Below are 16,738 nucleotides of genomic sequence, written 5' to 3'. Positions count from 1 at the left end.
GGCATATTCCTAGTACAAGTTCAGCAACTGTTTCCTCTGACACTGTTTGTTCTGATGTTTCACCTGGGACTTCTCTAGAGCAAAGCCCAAGACCTGTAGCCACAAGTCCAACAACTGTTTCCTCTAATATTCCTTCTTTTGACACTGTTTCTTCTGATGTTTTATGTGAAACTGTTTCTTGTGACTTGGAATGCTCACACACCAGTTCTAATTTAACAAGCCCAGCTGAAACATGTAATTCAAAGACCGAGTATAAGAAACGTGAAAGTCGTTGTGGGATCATGGTCAATGCAGGCATGCAGTTTCCATTAGATGTTGCCCTGGAAATATTCAGTGAACATTGCTACTGTTCCTTTCAAGTTTTAAAGGAAAAAGACAGCAGCGACGAGGCTTTACAAATTGCTCCCTTACATGCAACCCTAGCTGAAGAAGCAGAAGTCTCTGATGAGCTTAATTTTTCTCCACCAGCCTACCAAGAAATTGAAATTGTCTCTATTGATTCTGATGAGCTTAATTTCTGCCCACCATCCCCAGAAAGTAAAAGTGTTGCTATCGACTGTGATCCTGATTATGAATACTCATCTCAGTCCTCTCAAACAAGTACAGCACCAAGTGTAGATGAAAATGAGGAATGCTTCAATACTTCTGGTGCTAAAAGAATTTTGCTTGTTTATGAAGACAATCTTAGAGAATTATTCCAATTCTGTCCAAAATGTGGTTCTCCAGTGAACACAGAGGAGATTGAGGAAAGAGAAAATGAAGGGACCCAGTACTCTGTCAAAATAAATTGCTTGAATGGTTGTACCTTTTCCTGGCAATCACAGCCTTCCATCCCGGGAGTGAAAGGTGAAGGAAATTTAGCACTATCTGCTGGTTTATTTTTCAGTGGAATTCAATTTGCCAAATTTCAGCAGTTTGCTTCTGCAATAAATTTAAAGTCTATTGGAGCTGATTGCTACTATACCTTGAGGGAAAAACATGTCTTCCCTGTCATTGACAGTTACTGGCAGACTGAACAAAACAGGGTATTTAACAGTCTAAAAGACAGGGGGGAGCCAGTGACACTAGCCGGCGATGGGCGCCGTGACTCTCCAGGTCACAGTGCTAAGTATGGGACTTATATCATGTTAGATGTCAAAAGTAACAAGATTGTGGACTTCAAAGTTGTGTCAGTATGCGAGGTTAAAAACTCAAATGACATGGAAAAGAAAGGTTTTATAGGAACACTCAACACCATTGAGGAGGCTGGGGTAGATGTGGCAGGGGTTTCAACTGATTCCCATCCCCAAATTAAGAAATACATGAGGGAGGAACAAAAAGATAAAAAACATCATATTGATCCATGGCATTTCTGCAAGAACGTCCAAAAAAAACTGAGGACATCCTCAAAAAAGAAGGGTTGTGAAAAGTTGGGCCAATGGGTTCCTTCAATTACAAATCACTTTTGGTGGAGTATAAAGACTTGCCAGGGTGATGCAGAAAACCTGAAGTAAATAGACATGACTTTCCAAGCAACAAAGTGTTCAAAAAATGTCAGCATGATGCTCTTGATGAAGGCATGCGACGAAAAAAGTGGCTAACTCCAGGTTCTCCACCACATAATGAACTGCTAAAAATTGTTCACGACACAAGGCTGCTGAAGACTCTTCCTCATCTCACTGACTGTGTACGTACCACAGCACTTGAAGCATACCATTCCCTTTACCTCAAACACCTTCCCAAACACACACACTATTCCCACAAGGTGATGGAGGAAGCAACCAAGCTTGTTGCTCTTGATCATGATAACAATGCCTCGAGGCAACAGGTAAGACTGTAGCATGTAGTGTTCACCTTTTTTCTTTTTTTTTTCACTTGAGTGTCCTTTTATTCAGGATAGTTTATCCAATTATGGTGTCCAAAATTGAACAGTACATGTCTGTGCTCATGTGGATAGTTAATCAGTTATTAGTTTCCAAATGCAACAGCACATGTATGACTTCTGTGGAGCTGAAGAACATTTTGTTTTTTCTTGTTTGTTTGTTTTTTTTTTTGGGGGGGGGGGGGTGGGGGCATGGCTCCACTTATTTTAACCCTGTGATGAAACAGAGCTTGAAGGTTTTTATGTAAATCATAAATAGTTGCTTATTCTTACTTTTCAATGCTACAACATTAGGACTTGAAGCTAAATTTCCTTTATCACTTAAATTAACCTTATTTTACAAGTCTGATAAATCAGCTACATGTAACAAAAAGTGATACAGGATTCTGTATTACGATTATTCTTGTAATGTTTCAGGCACAAATCCAAAGTGGTGAAAGGGAGGGGGAGCTCCGATTTAAACTTGCCTGGAGCAAGGTAAAAAAGAGAGATGATGCTGATCCTGTGCTGGAGGCAAAAGACTACAGCTACCTCCAGGAAATGCTGTGTGGTGCCATTCAGCAAACTGAGTCAGCAAGCAAAGTTACATCACACAAAGAGGGTGGACAGCGTCCAAGTGTCACAAGCAAACCAAGTGACACTAGACTCATCATGGCACCTCTCCAAAGACCCCCCAGACAAGATGTAATCAAAGAGAGAATTAGCCTTTCTAGATTTAAAAGTAAAAAAGATGACTTGTAATTGCACTATCAACTAACCAAGTAGACTGGCAGATGGGCTATGTAATGCAAAAAAGGACTGTCTAAGCTGTGGGTTATCATTAACACTGTCAGACTTTGTTTATTCCTTAGACAAGAAATGAAGTTAAATACTTTCCTATATTTTCTTACTGTTACCAGTAGGTCTCATTTTGCTTGAAAGACAAATATGATTTGCAAGTTAAAATCTCATGCTGTTTGTAGTATTCTCACAAATGACTTTCAGTCCTTGATATTCTGACAAATTAAGAAAAGTGTAAAATGGATTTTTTAAGGTAAACAATGTCTAAAACAGCCAGTAACAAAATTTTGTGGCACAGAATATAACAAAATATTTGCTGTAACAATATTTTTAGATAATGCTGTCATGTTCTTGCAAATTTGCAATTAACCCATTGGCATCCAAACCAGCCGAAACTGGCCAGACTTAGTATTTTACTCTGTCTAACGCCAGACGATTTTACTCGTCAATGGGGAATGATCCCAGGGGTTCCCCATTGACGAGCAAAATCGTCTGGCGTTAGACAAAGTAAAATACTAAGTCTGGCCAGTTTCGGCTGGTTTGGATGCCAATGGGTTAATTGCAAATCTGCAACAACGTGACAGCATTATCTAAAAATATTGTTACGCAAATATTTTGTTATATTCTGTGCCACAATATTTTTGCAAAACGTTTTGTTACTGGCTGTTTTAGACATAAAAAATCCATTTTACACTTTTCTTAATTTGTCAGAATGTCAAGGACTGAAAGTCATTTGTGAAAATACTATAAACAGCATGATATTTTAACTTGATTTTAACTTGACCAAACCGGCCGAAACCGGCCAGACTTAGTATTTCACTCTGTCTAACACCAGACGATTTTACTCGTCAATGGGGAACCCCTGGGAGTCAATGGGTTAATAACTCACTGAAAAACTATGTCCCCATCAAGCTACAAGCTCCTGCCAGGGTAAATTGCAACAAGTTACATGGACAGAAAGTACCGACAGCACCCAAATGAAATAGTTACAAACAACAGTAGAGTCAAGTCAATGCCAACAGGATAGTGAAAATCAGTCAAGCAGGCCAGGAAATCGCCAACAAGGGACGTTTATAAATTCTGAATAGCCACCCTGGCAGGACCTCACTTTTACACAATGTACCCCTCTAGGACTCTGGTATTATGTTGAGCGTTGAATACTTAAAGCCAGTGTATATTCCATCAGCGGATGGAAATGTCTTGCGAATCTCATTTACAACACATGCTGGTATAATCTTCCTGTTCCCTCTTCCCAGTTTTCCATGAACCCAATAAACAAACTGTGAATATGCCAACCAACGACAAGTTCTGCAAATGTAGATAATAAATTTTGTATGCTTGTTAAAATCATCTTAGACAGTTCAGTTAAGGTGCATTAAAACTTTTAAGTGAGAATGATTCTCATGTTTCATGTATTTAATAACATGTAAGTTTTTATTTTACTCTGAAGAAACCTGTTTGTCAAATCACCTTATATGTCATTTAGACAAGAAAGATTTGGAAATTAAATACTTGAATGACTTATTTAGTAATTTTAGTAAAAAAAAAATGACAGGTCCACACAATAGACAGACTGCAACATATATTTTTAATAAGCTTATGGCTTATGTACGTATTTATGAATGTATGGCAGAGCTAAACAAGAGACTACAAGGTATAGACAGTCGAACAATGTCTGGATTGATAATTGTTTATGCAGACAAAAAATTAACGTTACTTTATGTTCATTAACCCAATAATCAGAGGCAGAGTAGTCCCAAAAACAAATACACTTGATGTAAAACAGTCAAAATATATTTTAATAAGTTTACACTTGAGTCACAAGAATCCAAAAAAAAATTTTACTCAATACATACTCATTGGGGAGTTCTGAAGCGGAAAATTCCATGCCTTGCACCAGATGTTTTATGTGAACAAGGGTTGTTTTCAAGACCGCTCGATTCAAACAAACTGCTCTAAAATTATCCTGGTGAATTATGCACGTCATCGGCTCACTGTTTGCGTCCGTTAAAGCCGATGCTTCAGCAATTTCTTTGCAACACAGACATTCTCGCGGGTGGTTTAATGTTGCTGCCGCGCAGTGCGAACATTTACACCAGTCCAGAGTGACTAACCGACCGAAAACTTCTTCATAGCTGCCATCTGAATACTCGCTTTCACTCGAATTACTGCTTTCTTCGCCTTCTTCGTATTCTGGCTCAAAATTGTACGGAGTAACAACAAATTCCTCTGCGGAAGCCATATTGCGACACTATCCGACAACGCACTGACGTCACAAACTCCCACAAACCTTTGCGAAAGAAAACATGGCGGCGAGCGGGAGATTTGAAAGTCAAAAACAAACGCTCCGCATTCGAATCATGAAATGAAATATTAACTCAAAACCACAGGGATTGTTAAAGTGAGGTACCAAGTAAGTTTTGACACCAAAACTGTTTTTCAGCCGAGGTTCCCTTTAAAAGGCATACATATTCTAGACTAGAGCCAAACGCGAACATTAAAACTTGAATATTTTCAAATCCTTGAACTCTCTTTCATAATACTTGAAACGTCAAGACTGCTGAAAGTCTCAAGGCAAGATATTTTTTCCAACCAGACATCAACTGACATTGGTGTCATGCGAAGTTAAAACTCGGAAATTCAAAAATTAATGTGTTAGGCCATCCCCTTTTTTTTCTCCTTTTCACGTCGTCCGACTGACCCAAATTTTTGGCATTTCCAAAACAAAAAAAAAACAAAACAAAAAAAGCTAACGACGTTTTTAAGCCATTTTATGTAGCATAGGAGTTTCGGTGGTTGATCCTTTTCCCCTCGCTGTCTTAATTTTGCAACAACCTTCACCAACTGATTGTCTTGTTGTTTTCCTGGCTCCACAGCTATTATATGCTGGGTTTACCAGGGCTGCGATTCTGAGAATGCTTATGATTTTTTTTAGGCTTTGTTTTTTCAATCCGACCGATCGACCCGATATCAGGAAACGCATTCGACGGTAAACGAAAAAAAAAAGGGGATGGCCTTATGTTCAAAACGAAAAAAGCCATGGAAACTGACTTATAAAAGCAGCTTACTTCTAATTGATCTTCAACCTGCTGTTGATTTAAATACAGAAGACCTCGCGATTTCGATTTTTTTGATGGCGTTAATCTGTGCCCACGGCAGGCCGCCACTGCGCGTTTTTAGAATTATGCACTCCACTGGTAGCGTTCCACTTCGTTTTATTCTTTCGAGTTTTGATGAGAGTTTAATTGACATACATCACGAGAAAATATATTTATTATTTAAAAAGTAGTTGAAAAGGTCGCACATTTATCATTTATCTTTAACTTGTAGATTAATCTTCAAGATTTTAAATAGAGAAACTTGCATCTCGTAAAAATCTGCAGCTGGGAAATCTTCACTGATGGCACTTTCAGTTTCTTCAGTTTCGAGACAGTTTTCGAAGAAAGGTATGATCCATGGATTGACAAGGTGAAGTGTTTTTATCTGCATGTAACATGCAACAATAGAATTCCAGACATGTCTAGACATCGCATCCAGAAAAAACGATGAAAGAGTCATTTGTTGACTAAACTGTTGAAATTTCCGTTGACGGCTGCTCATCAAACATGGAATATACATTACTACACAATTACTTAGTTGTAATAGAAAAATACTGTTTATTCACTTTTTTTGGTCACTAAAAAAGTGGACCAACGGAGCTTGCATGCCTGGGGGAGGGGTGCGAGGATACCTGTTGCACCTCCCCTCCCTACGGGCCTGCATGTCATTGTTTAATATATTATTTCATCAATGAAATACAAAATACCACTTCAATTATTTTTTGCTGTCAAAGGGCCCGATTTGTTATAGCTTAGACAGACCTAGTGTGTCAAGTATATTTTGAGGGCTATTTTACCTCGTACTTAATAGTGTGAGCAGCTATCGCAGCTATCAGAAACCGAGAGATGCCTTTTTTCAAAGCATGGGACACGATGAGATCTGTTCGAAAGGCTGTTTATGCAAATTCCCTGAAAGAATTTGTTGAGAAAGGTATGAGCTGAATTTGATTTTTGCCGTCTCCTCCGCATTTTGCACTTCCCTATCGAACACAGCAGCCCATCGACGATAATTACAAAGCTGAAATGTCAACTCTTTTTATTGCAGCTCAACAGAAATTAGGATTACAAACTCAGGACGTCCGTGTTTTCCTCGAAATAGATGGCACTGAGATTGATGACGAGGACTGCTTTGGTGTCTTTGGGGATGGCACTGTTTTTGTCGTTGGCAGAGTTTGGCGAAAAGACACTACTACAATGTACGTCCCTAGCTGGTGCGAATGCAGAAAGCAGTGACTTAGTGGAGCTGATTCCGTCTTCTTATCAGAATGCCAGTTCTTCCAAACAAGGTATTTTAAGTTCTTTATTTTACTTTAAACATCAATTGAACATGGTAAATTCTAACACTTAATTGATGATAAATTATAAATATCCCATCATATTAAGGCGTTCCAAACTAAATCGTCATTTTTCATTCTAGGAAAATTCCGGTAAAAACGGTGATATGTTATGTTTTTTTAAAATGCAATTTGCCAACTTTTTCAAAGGAGTGTGTAGGGAGTGAATATCTTTCACAAGCAAAGCCACCCGTGGTCACTTTAGTGAATTAAATGTCCTGTGGCGTTCAGAAAAATAAATCACTATATTTTCGTTTTGGTTCTGTGCTCCATCGAGCTAAAAGCAGACAAATAGTGATTCAGTATCCTCAAGAAAGCAAAAGAAGAGCAGTCAAAATACCAAATACAGCATCTACAATGAAGAGAAACTTTTTAAGACGTGAATTCATGAGAAATTCAACGTATGGTGTAGTCGAAGCACAAGCTGTTTCACTATTACCAAGGATCGAAGTCCAACTTCGTATTTGCTTTCTAGCCAGTCGCTTAAATGTTAGAGACCACCACATCATCGTTTGTTGATAACATATTTACTATCTTCGCTCTAAAATGTCTATTTAGATATTTTGAAAAAAAAAGCTGCATTTCGATGAGAGGAAATGTATGCACTGGTTGTGTTTATATGTTGCACAAATTATAAAACCTCAATCAGTGAGTAAAAGAGTCGTAAAACGCGGGTGAATTTCTTCGCTGCTTGTCGTCTTTCGACTTCAAAGTCGTCTCTTGGAAAGAAATGTCCTTTCTTTCAGCTTTGAAATTTCATGTTAATTTTGATGATATGTCTGGTTTATCGCAGAGTGTGAGTGCTTGAACCGCCGACAGTGTTCCCAATCATACTTCACTGAATTCACCTGCCACGCAGAAAACAAACATGGCATCATATTTGTGTTCGATTTTATTTGTTGGACCCCAAATCAGCATTTTAGTGCCTTTCTAAAGCCGTATTTAGTCTAGACTCGACTCTGCGTGTGAAAAATACTGCGCATGCGATCGCATCACACTGCCCGTTTTAAATGGATTCCGCAGGGTATTACACTTTCACTTTTTTTCTCAGAAAAAATCAGTTTCACTTAAGTCCGATTTGTGGACCCATAATTCCTTTTTTTTTTCTTATGAAGACTATTAACTATAAGGCATTTTTTGCCCAATTTTCGGAACCAAACTCTTTCTTTCAGTCCACCATTTATGGGTTGCGGACGACCATGGATAATAATTGTTTCGATTCCGATTTTCGGACCCGAAATTTTTCTTTCAGTCTACCATTTGTTGATTGTAGCCGACGATACTTACTTTTTTTCCTACCATGAATTGTGGAAGACGATGTAAACTTTTGGGTCCTTTTCAGAGCAATCTTAATTCCGATTTCTATTCATGTGAAATGCCCATTTTGCACTAGCACTAGTTGGAACCCGCTTTTGGAGCCAAAACTTTAAGTTTGACTTGGCTTACAGTTAATGATGTTAAAGTCTCCCGAGCCGTCGAGTAAGTGTTTTGCAATGCAATAGGTGCAGAAAATGGCACACTTGAAGCCTTAAATGGTACTAACACTTAAATTTGAACACAACCGTGCAAAGCGTCGTTCAATCCCTTACATTTATTATGAATTCGTTGTTTTATTCTGCATACAAAAGATTCAATTCCGAATGTATAAGTTAAACATGAAAAATAACATAGCAATAAAGATGACATAACTCAAGCATTCCACAGAGATTTCAACTGACAAAAAGAGTTGAATGTCCTCTGATGACATTTAAACGCAGTCCGGAACAATTATAACTTTTTAGATGTCAAAAAAACTGTACTTTCCGTTAGAAACATAATAAAGTGGTCAAGTTTTGAACTGTGTGTCACTTAGTTATTGTAGAATACCCTGTATCGCCAGTATTCTGTCGGAAATGTGCTGTTTAACATGCTTATTTGCCCTTTTTTTAGCGGAATTTGCTTAACTGGAAAAGGACGATTTAGTTTGGAACGCCTTTATTCTTTCATTGTCACCGGCAATTAAGTTTTGATGTTTGCTATTTATTGCAAGAAAAAAATACAAAACAAAACAGTGACCATAGCTGTCTGCATTTGTGGGACATATTTTTATGATGAAATGGTATATGAAATGAATCATATATGAACTGCGGATATGAAATCAAGTGAAACTATGATCTTCGCAGTTATGAGCGCAATTTTTGCAATTGCGTAGAGAAGCCTGAAAAATTCAGGACTTCAACCCTGTTGAAGTCCTGAATTTACATCCACAGACAAGCGCTACAAAGTCTGCAAACTTAATATTGCTATCCCCTTGAGTCATCCTTGGGGGAGCTATAGTAGCCAAAACGCAGGGCGGGGACCGCGGTTGAATCAGCCCAAACCGTACATGACCCGGTGGCGAATGTTTGACCCAGCATGAAACATCACCTGCCCATACTCAAGTTGAAGCTGTCATTTATGAACCACAAAGTAGTTTCACGGGAACGGATAGCAGGATTTCATTTCCCGATATTTCCTGAACCAAACATATCAAAATACGTTATATGTTAAATTACCCAAAAAGAAATGGGGAACTGACTAGTGCGAGGCACCAAAAAAAAAACCATGAAGGTGTTCTTTTCTACTTCTTTAAATAGCAAATATCAGCCTTTACTGTTTGTTTGAATTCACTTGTTTGCACCGTATTGCATTTTCTACAGACGATGAAGATTCAAGCTGTTTAGACATCGTCTCCAAAGGAAAGTACCCTGAAACGCCTGCATCGACACCACCATCTACCGAGGAACAAGAAACAAAAGCGCCGACTCCTTTTGATGTTTTAGATGCGTTTGATGTTTTAACATCAAACTCATACAAAAATGCCAAAATGAAGGGTCTTAAAGTGTTCACAAATTCCGAAATCGCTGGTGCAAGGAGTGAATTAGAGAAAAGGCGCAGAGAGTTTTGGATCGAAAAGGCGGAGCAACTCAGCAGAGATCCAACAACACATTCCCTGGATAAAACTACTATTCACGGTATGGTCGACGTTGGTCTTCTTCACGAAGAGAACGTCCTATTCCAACGAGAAGAGCTTGCCATTTCCGGGAAGAGGAAGCTAGGGTCTCAAAAGAAGGATACCATCAAGAAGAATATTGATAGAATGAGTGTCGCTCATTTAGAAGTGGAATCACTTGATGCCAGTTTGAAAGATGCCCGAACTAGCTTTCTGTCGTCTGGCAGTATCCAAGGAAGAAAACGCTTGAAAGCAGAGTTTCAACAGAAGTCCACTCTTCTCACTGGCTCATATAGTGAACTTAAACGGGCCCAAGATGCCCTTTCTAAATCTCTAACCCAAAAGAAAATGGAGATAGAGAATGCCTTATCAAAAAATGATAGCGCTGATGAAGAGAAAGAACTCTAAAGTAATTGAAACAAGAAGGCCAAGATTTCTGCAATCCAAGCAGCTGAAAAGCTTATCTCTTATCACTTTATTGTAATAAGTTAGTATTAAGTTATTTACTGAATGTAAAGAAAAACTCTTGTGATAAACTTCATGTGGGGACTTTACAAAACGTGGCTCCCAATCTAAACCCCCTCCTGGATCCCTTCAAAAACTAAAGAAACAAATTTTTGGCATTATGCCAGGGAAAGACCGTTTCGAGAGAAAAACACTTGCAAGCTTCCATAAATATATCTGGTGTTTGCCTTAATAACGCTCTTTCAGCAAAAAACCCTTGCGAGCCTCTTTAAGGACGGTGCCTGCTATTGTTATTGCGCATACGTTATGCGCATCTCGAGATACTCGGATTTCCTATCGGTGATCATTCTCGTCAGTCAAGAGAGGAGCTGTGGGGTCGAGATTGATCGGTGATGCTTACTGATTCAGTGTTATTTTTGCGCGGTTTAAAACTATCCGGAGAAAGTATATCTTAGTAAGTACTCTTGGTATCCAAAACGAAAATTGAGGGTAACCACGCAATTTTGAGAGATAAGTAAGCTTCAATTTGATAAAGAATGCCATACATTGCTTTGTATTATAAAGCTCTTTACAAATACTATTCATCAATTTTCTTTCAAAGGTGAGTGGTTACCCCCAATTTTCGTTTTGGATTTCAATAATACTTGTTAAGATCATGCCTACATTTCCTGCACAATCATAAACTGGGGCCAAAATATCTTTGAATTACGAGGCACCGTCCTTAAATGCACCGGGATTTTTTATGACCTTGCTGCACGTCGGCGGGGTGCACTGCTAGTCTGTATCATAGTTTGCCGTCTGGAGCCTGTAAAAGCGCTGTACTAATGCAAAGTAATTTAACAGCCCGTATTGTCCCACTCATTGTTCTAGGAGTTAAAGCTTCCAATAATAGTCGTGGCCTCCTTTGACTGCGTAATGAGACACGCTTTGCCTTCTGTACGGGACCACAGATGATCCCGGAACGCAAATGATCCCGAAAAGAAGTAAGGAATGTCATGGAGGATGGAATGATCTGGATAAAGAAAAATTAGAGAGAATTAAACTCACCGCAGGTTTCTGCCTCATTATACTTTTCCCGAAAGACTGAATTTTGTTTCTTACCACGCTGTTATAAATTTGCCACATTTAATCATGGGACACAATCATCAAAACTAACTTGGACGCAATTCTTTACTGTTTGTGACCAGGGGCCCATTTCTCGAAAAGAAAATCGGGTCTGCCAGAGGCCTTGATTCAGGGACATTTCGTATTGAGCATGCATGTGTTAAAAATTCAAATGTATTCTAGTATCAGTCACGCGTTACCAGTAACTGCAAACCACGAAACGAAAACAAACAGTCGGGATATTCGAACAACTCTGGTAAACACACGCAGGGTTCCAGAAACGGGGCCCTGGTCACAATCACTTAAGAATTGTGTCCAAGTTAGTTTTTTGAGATTGTATCCGAAAATGCAGTCCTATGTTAGTACGTAGCCAAGAGTGTATACAACTGAGTGGACAAATTTTCTTTGAAGTGTGTTCCCCATAAGAAATTTGACTCACTCTATCTGTGCCCTTAGAAACTCTTCAAAATTTGCTATACCCCTTAGAAAATGTCAATAACTCGACCCCCCTCAAGAAAATCTCGTCAACGGGGGGGTCTGGATATTAAATGGAATGGCCCTGTTTTTTTGTGGTAGCTTGTAAAGGAAACTGTGCCGCTGCAGCCTTCCTCTTTTGTGGTGATTCCAGACACCATTTAAATCTTGAAGGGACCACATTATCTTTTACATATATTCTTCCATTCAGCGACTTTTTCAAATCACTTGACCGAAAATGTCGAGAACACACCTTTGTCTTCTCTGTCACGCGAAAGTCCTTTCCCACATCTCTTCTTATTGCATGCAGCAATTGTTTACATCTAGTTTTATCGGTGGGAAAATTAAAATACGATATCTTATCGTTTTTCTCATCCTTGTAACCTTTTTGGTTGCATTTAGGCACGCAGCAGAATGAAGGCATTATCGAAAACAAGTGACAACTCTCACCGAGGTTTTTATTCAAGCTCACGATGACACGATCTAAGGACTGACTAGCCTCGTTCTCGCGTTATTCGGACCAGGTTATCCGAGTGTTCCGCCATTTATGGAATGGGTTTATGCTTCACAAGTCTGACACATCGACTCCCCAATGCTTTGTTTCTTTCGAGGACTTTGATGACCACTTAGATCGCATATCACAGAACTCTTAAACGGCTGTCAATGAGGAAACTGTGAGTATTCTACCCTTCTCTTCCCTTTCTGATAGGGACTTTAACCATCTTCTTGGGAACTGCTCTGCTCCAAATCTCGACAAAATCAACGATCTATATAATTTGCTTCCTAATCCTGACAAGACAGATGAATCCGACACAGATTTATGCTTGTTTTCCCTTGTTCAGAATATTATTCTGTGAAGAAGCTGAATAATCTTCTGAAGAAATCTGGCTCTAACTTATTTATTTTCCACTGTAATACTAGAAGTTTATCGAAGCATTTTAATCTCCTTGAAGAAATTTTGGATTCTATGGCTCCAAAGATAGCTGTGCTGGTGCAAGTAACACCTAAAGCAATTACGCCGCGTTATGGGCGTACATCATATGGGATACAAAAAGGAACTGTTGACAATAAATATTGGAAAATTGTTTATCACATAATAACAATACCAGTATAAATATAGCTAAATAGGTCAGTAGTTTATTATACAGAAGACAAATACACCTTTGTCACTATAGCTTAATGCTTCCATTTCTTTGCCAGTAATGATCAAGAAAGTATAAAAAAAGATGGATATATCTAAGGCAAAACAAATAATGCTTGTGGGAATGACAGCTGAGTTGAATTAGGCGGGGGGGGGGGGGGGGGAATGGAGATTTTTTAAGCAGATCGGCTTACAATAAATTGGCATTTTACAGTGTTACAAGTGTATAGGTATAGATTTGGTTTTTAGCCCCGTGTAAAATATAACACAACCAGTACAAAAACCTACAAAAGGTGTCAAAGCTGTCTATTTTGGTGAAAGCTCAGTGTCTTATCACATTAATTTTGCTGAATTTCATTGTCCATGTGACATAATACACAAGAAAATAAAAGAGCACCCATGGCTTATGTTTGTGGAATGTAGCCAGAAAACCCAAGGCTTGAGTTATACAAAATACTAACAAAATTGCAAATTGAGATCAAGAATATTGAAGCCATGTCTTTTATAAATGTGGTGGCTCCTAAGAGAGCCGTTGTTTGCTTGCTCACATGAGCTATCTTGCATCATCTTGCCTTTGATCTGCAGAGCTGTAACCTCTGGTGGAGGCAGTCGGGAACTTTTGCCTGATTTTGTGATACACACAGGCTGGTAGCGGTCTGCTGTTATTCCATCCCAGTGGTCCAAATATCCATTGCACTAGAAAGCTCCTAAGAAGGAAGAGAGATTTATTATAGCTTCTATGGCTTATTCTTCATGCTTGTTTACATACATTTATCACAGACCAAAAAATCTGACATCATGTTAACTGTGCAATTGAACAAAATCCATTGGCTAGATGTCAGCACACCATTCACATATGCAACACTGTTTTATTTATTTATTTTGCAACCAAACTGAAGAAAAACAATAGTACCCATTACTAATATGCCAGTTGTATTTTGCTTCCTTCGTACAAAGAATTCCCACACCTGAAAATATTGCTTAAATAAGGACTGCAATCTGGTTTTACAATTACGTTTTTTGTGTCGAACCAGTCAGCTTCAACATTGATATTTTGATGGGAATGAACTACATGTTAAGTTTTAACAAACAAAGGCAACAACACTTACTCATTCTTCGCACTTCGAGTTCCTCGGCTTGGAAATTTATAGGTGCGACCCTTTCTTTCCTTCATAAGAGGGCAAACCTGTTCCAGCACAGAGGCGTTTGTTGAAGCATTGAAAGTCTGTGTGCTTGAGGATACAATTCCCTTCGATTCCCTCAAAAGTAAGTTTGCCAATGGCTGCCGTGACTTCATTGCAACATCGAAACTCCAACGCATTGGACAGTTGCTCTGTGTTGCAGTATCCGCATTTACACCTGAATTCGGACGAATGAAGACAAGTTACTGTAGTTTAATACTGGTAAATAAAAAACCGTAAACAGTGCAAAAGAAGTGTGTAGTTTAAGTCCGCTGGAGACTAAATTCGCTTGTCCTGAAGTTTGCTGTTAAAAACCCTACTTACCACATATCTATAGCGATCTGGCCGGATCTAATATGGCCGGAGTCAAGCCGTCTTCGTCGCCTTCTTTGTCTGGTTCTTAATAGTCTTCAGGGACCTCGGGCTCGAAATGGTATGGCTCCACTAGTCCGCCATGCGCGCCGAAATCTTCTTCGTTGTCACTCTCCATCACCTCAGACGCACTCCTGGAGCTTGCATTTGAATCAGAATATTGTGAAAAAGACTAGAACAAGTGAGGTTTACAGCGAATTCCACAGTCACAGCAGAGACGCTCGATTGTTCTTTTCGTTGATGTCAACCGTGTGACGTCATAGCGTGGTTAACCGCTGAGAATTTTGCTGGCTCATGTTTTCCGAATTTGTCCCACTTTAGTACCATAGTTCAAGCCCCGATCAGGGCAGCCTCTTGAGGGTTATGAACATTTTGGTTGTTAATTAGAGTCCTTCTAAGATTGAAAAAACATTTTACGTACAGAAAAGCCACTTTGGAAATTCGCTTCAGTAGCACTTTAACTTCTTCATAAAGTGCAATCCTTGGAGCGGCATGGAATGTTTTGGAAGCACAGTAGTACTGGTAGTACTGCAGTGCGGAACAGTAAGGAAGAGAGGAAGGAAAGGAAAGGAAGTGGAAGAAGAACGGAAGGCAAGAGAAAGATGGAGGGGGAAATTAATATATAAAAAAAAAATAAAATAAAATTTATTTATACCGCGCAAATTCAACTATACAGTTTTCAAATGCGCCTATATAGTCAAAAATTACACGAATGAATAATTATCTAGTCTATAAATTACAATACTATATCAGAAAAACCTTTTTTAAAAAGATGAGTCTTCAAATTACGTTTAAAAACTCTAAAATCAGAAGTGCATCTAAGATCTAACGGAAGTTTATTCCACAGTTTTGGTGCGGCGGCCACAAAGGCTCGATCGCCAAGAGTAGGGAGAGTCCTGAAATCTGGATTTGAAAGCAGATATTTGTTATTTGATCTGAGGCTGTAGGAAGAATTAGGTTTAAAATTTATGAGAGATGATAAATAATTAGGAGCTCTACCATGGATTGCTTTGTGAGTGATTATAATAATCTTATAATCTATTCTAAACGTTACAGGTAGCCAGTGTAATTTGTATAGTATAGGTGTGATATGGCAATACCGTGGTGCTAGATATAGGACTCTTGCAGCTGTGTTTTGAACACGCTGCAGTTTACTGAGAGCGCAGTAGGGTAGTCCGTATAAAAGTGAATTACAATAGTCCAATCTGCTTGTGATGAAAGCGTGGATTAATTTATGGGCAGATTCTATACTTAGATATTTTCTGACGCGTCTAATGTTGTGAAGATGAAAAAAAGCACTCCTACACGCTTTGGTTATGTTGAAGTTCAGGTTGAAATTGCAGTCAAACCAGGCCCCTAAGTTTCTAAGGGGTTCCGTGCTCGGAGAGATGATGGATTCGCCGATAGTTAGAGTAGCGCGTTTAGTTTTCTGTAGCTGCGCTTTCGTCCCAATGAGCATGAACTCTGTCTTGGAATCGTTGATCATGAGTTTATCATTGATCATCCAGTTACGGATGTCACAGAGGCACGCTTCCATTGCTGCAATGGCGGCGTCTTGATTGGAATCATCATTTGGATTGAAAGCCAGATAGATACCAGGATCATCAGCATAACTGTGCGCTGTTGGGAGGTGCTGGCTAATCACATCAAATAGCTCACTGGTGTAAAGGGAGAACAGCATTGGGCCGAGACAGGAGGCCTGTGGCACACCAAACTTCAAATCAAAACTGTCCGACTTTGCATTGCCGATTACAATACGCTGAGATTTATTCGACAGATAGGATTTGAACCACGTTACTGCTTGATCTTTAATTCCAAATTTGTATTCCAGGCGCCACAGTAATATGTCATGGTCGACTGTGTCGAAAGCAGCGCTTAAATCTAGGAACACTAATAATGTGACTTGTTGTTTGTTCATGTTGACGAGTATGTCGTTGCACATGCGCAGTAAGGCAGT

General features: G+C 39.1%; 2 protein-coding genes across 2 annotated transcripts; one reads left to right on the top strand and one right to left on the bottom strand.

The window, feature by feature from the left end:
• The first annotated feature begins 281 nt into the window (after positions 1-281).
• On the top strand, positions 282-1,493 carry LOC137981595 (uncharacterized). Its single transcript, XM_068828683.1, has one exon. The coding sequence runs from the start codon at positions 282-284 to the stop codon at positions 1,491-1,493; it is 1,212 nt and encodes a 403-aa protein (XP_068684784.1).
• Positions 1,494-3,768: 2,275 nt separating this feature from the next.
• LOC137981594 (P2X purinoceptor 7-like) lies at positions 3,769-4,883 on the bottom strand. Its single transcript, XM_068828682.1, has 2 exons — positions 4,498-4,883; positions 3,769-3,949 (listed from the first exon to the last, which is right to left on the bottom strand). Exons 1-2 carry the CDS (start codon positions 4,881-4,883, stop codon positions 3,769-3,771), a joined length of 567 nt encoding a protein of 188 aa, XP_068684783.1.
• Positions 4,884-16,738: the final 11,855 nt, after the last annotated feature.

This window comes from Montipora foliosa, chromosome 13 (genome assembly GCF_036669935.1).
Source record: "Montipora foliosa isolate CH-2021 chromosome 13, ASM3666993v2, whole genome shotgun sequence".
Lineage (NCBI taxonomy): Eukaryota > Metazoa > Cnidaria > Anthozoa > Scleractinia > Acroporidae > Montipora > Montipora foliosa.
Note: the sequence above shows the minus strand (reverse complement) of the source record. Positions and strands in the feature narration are given on the sequence as shown.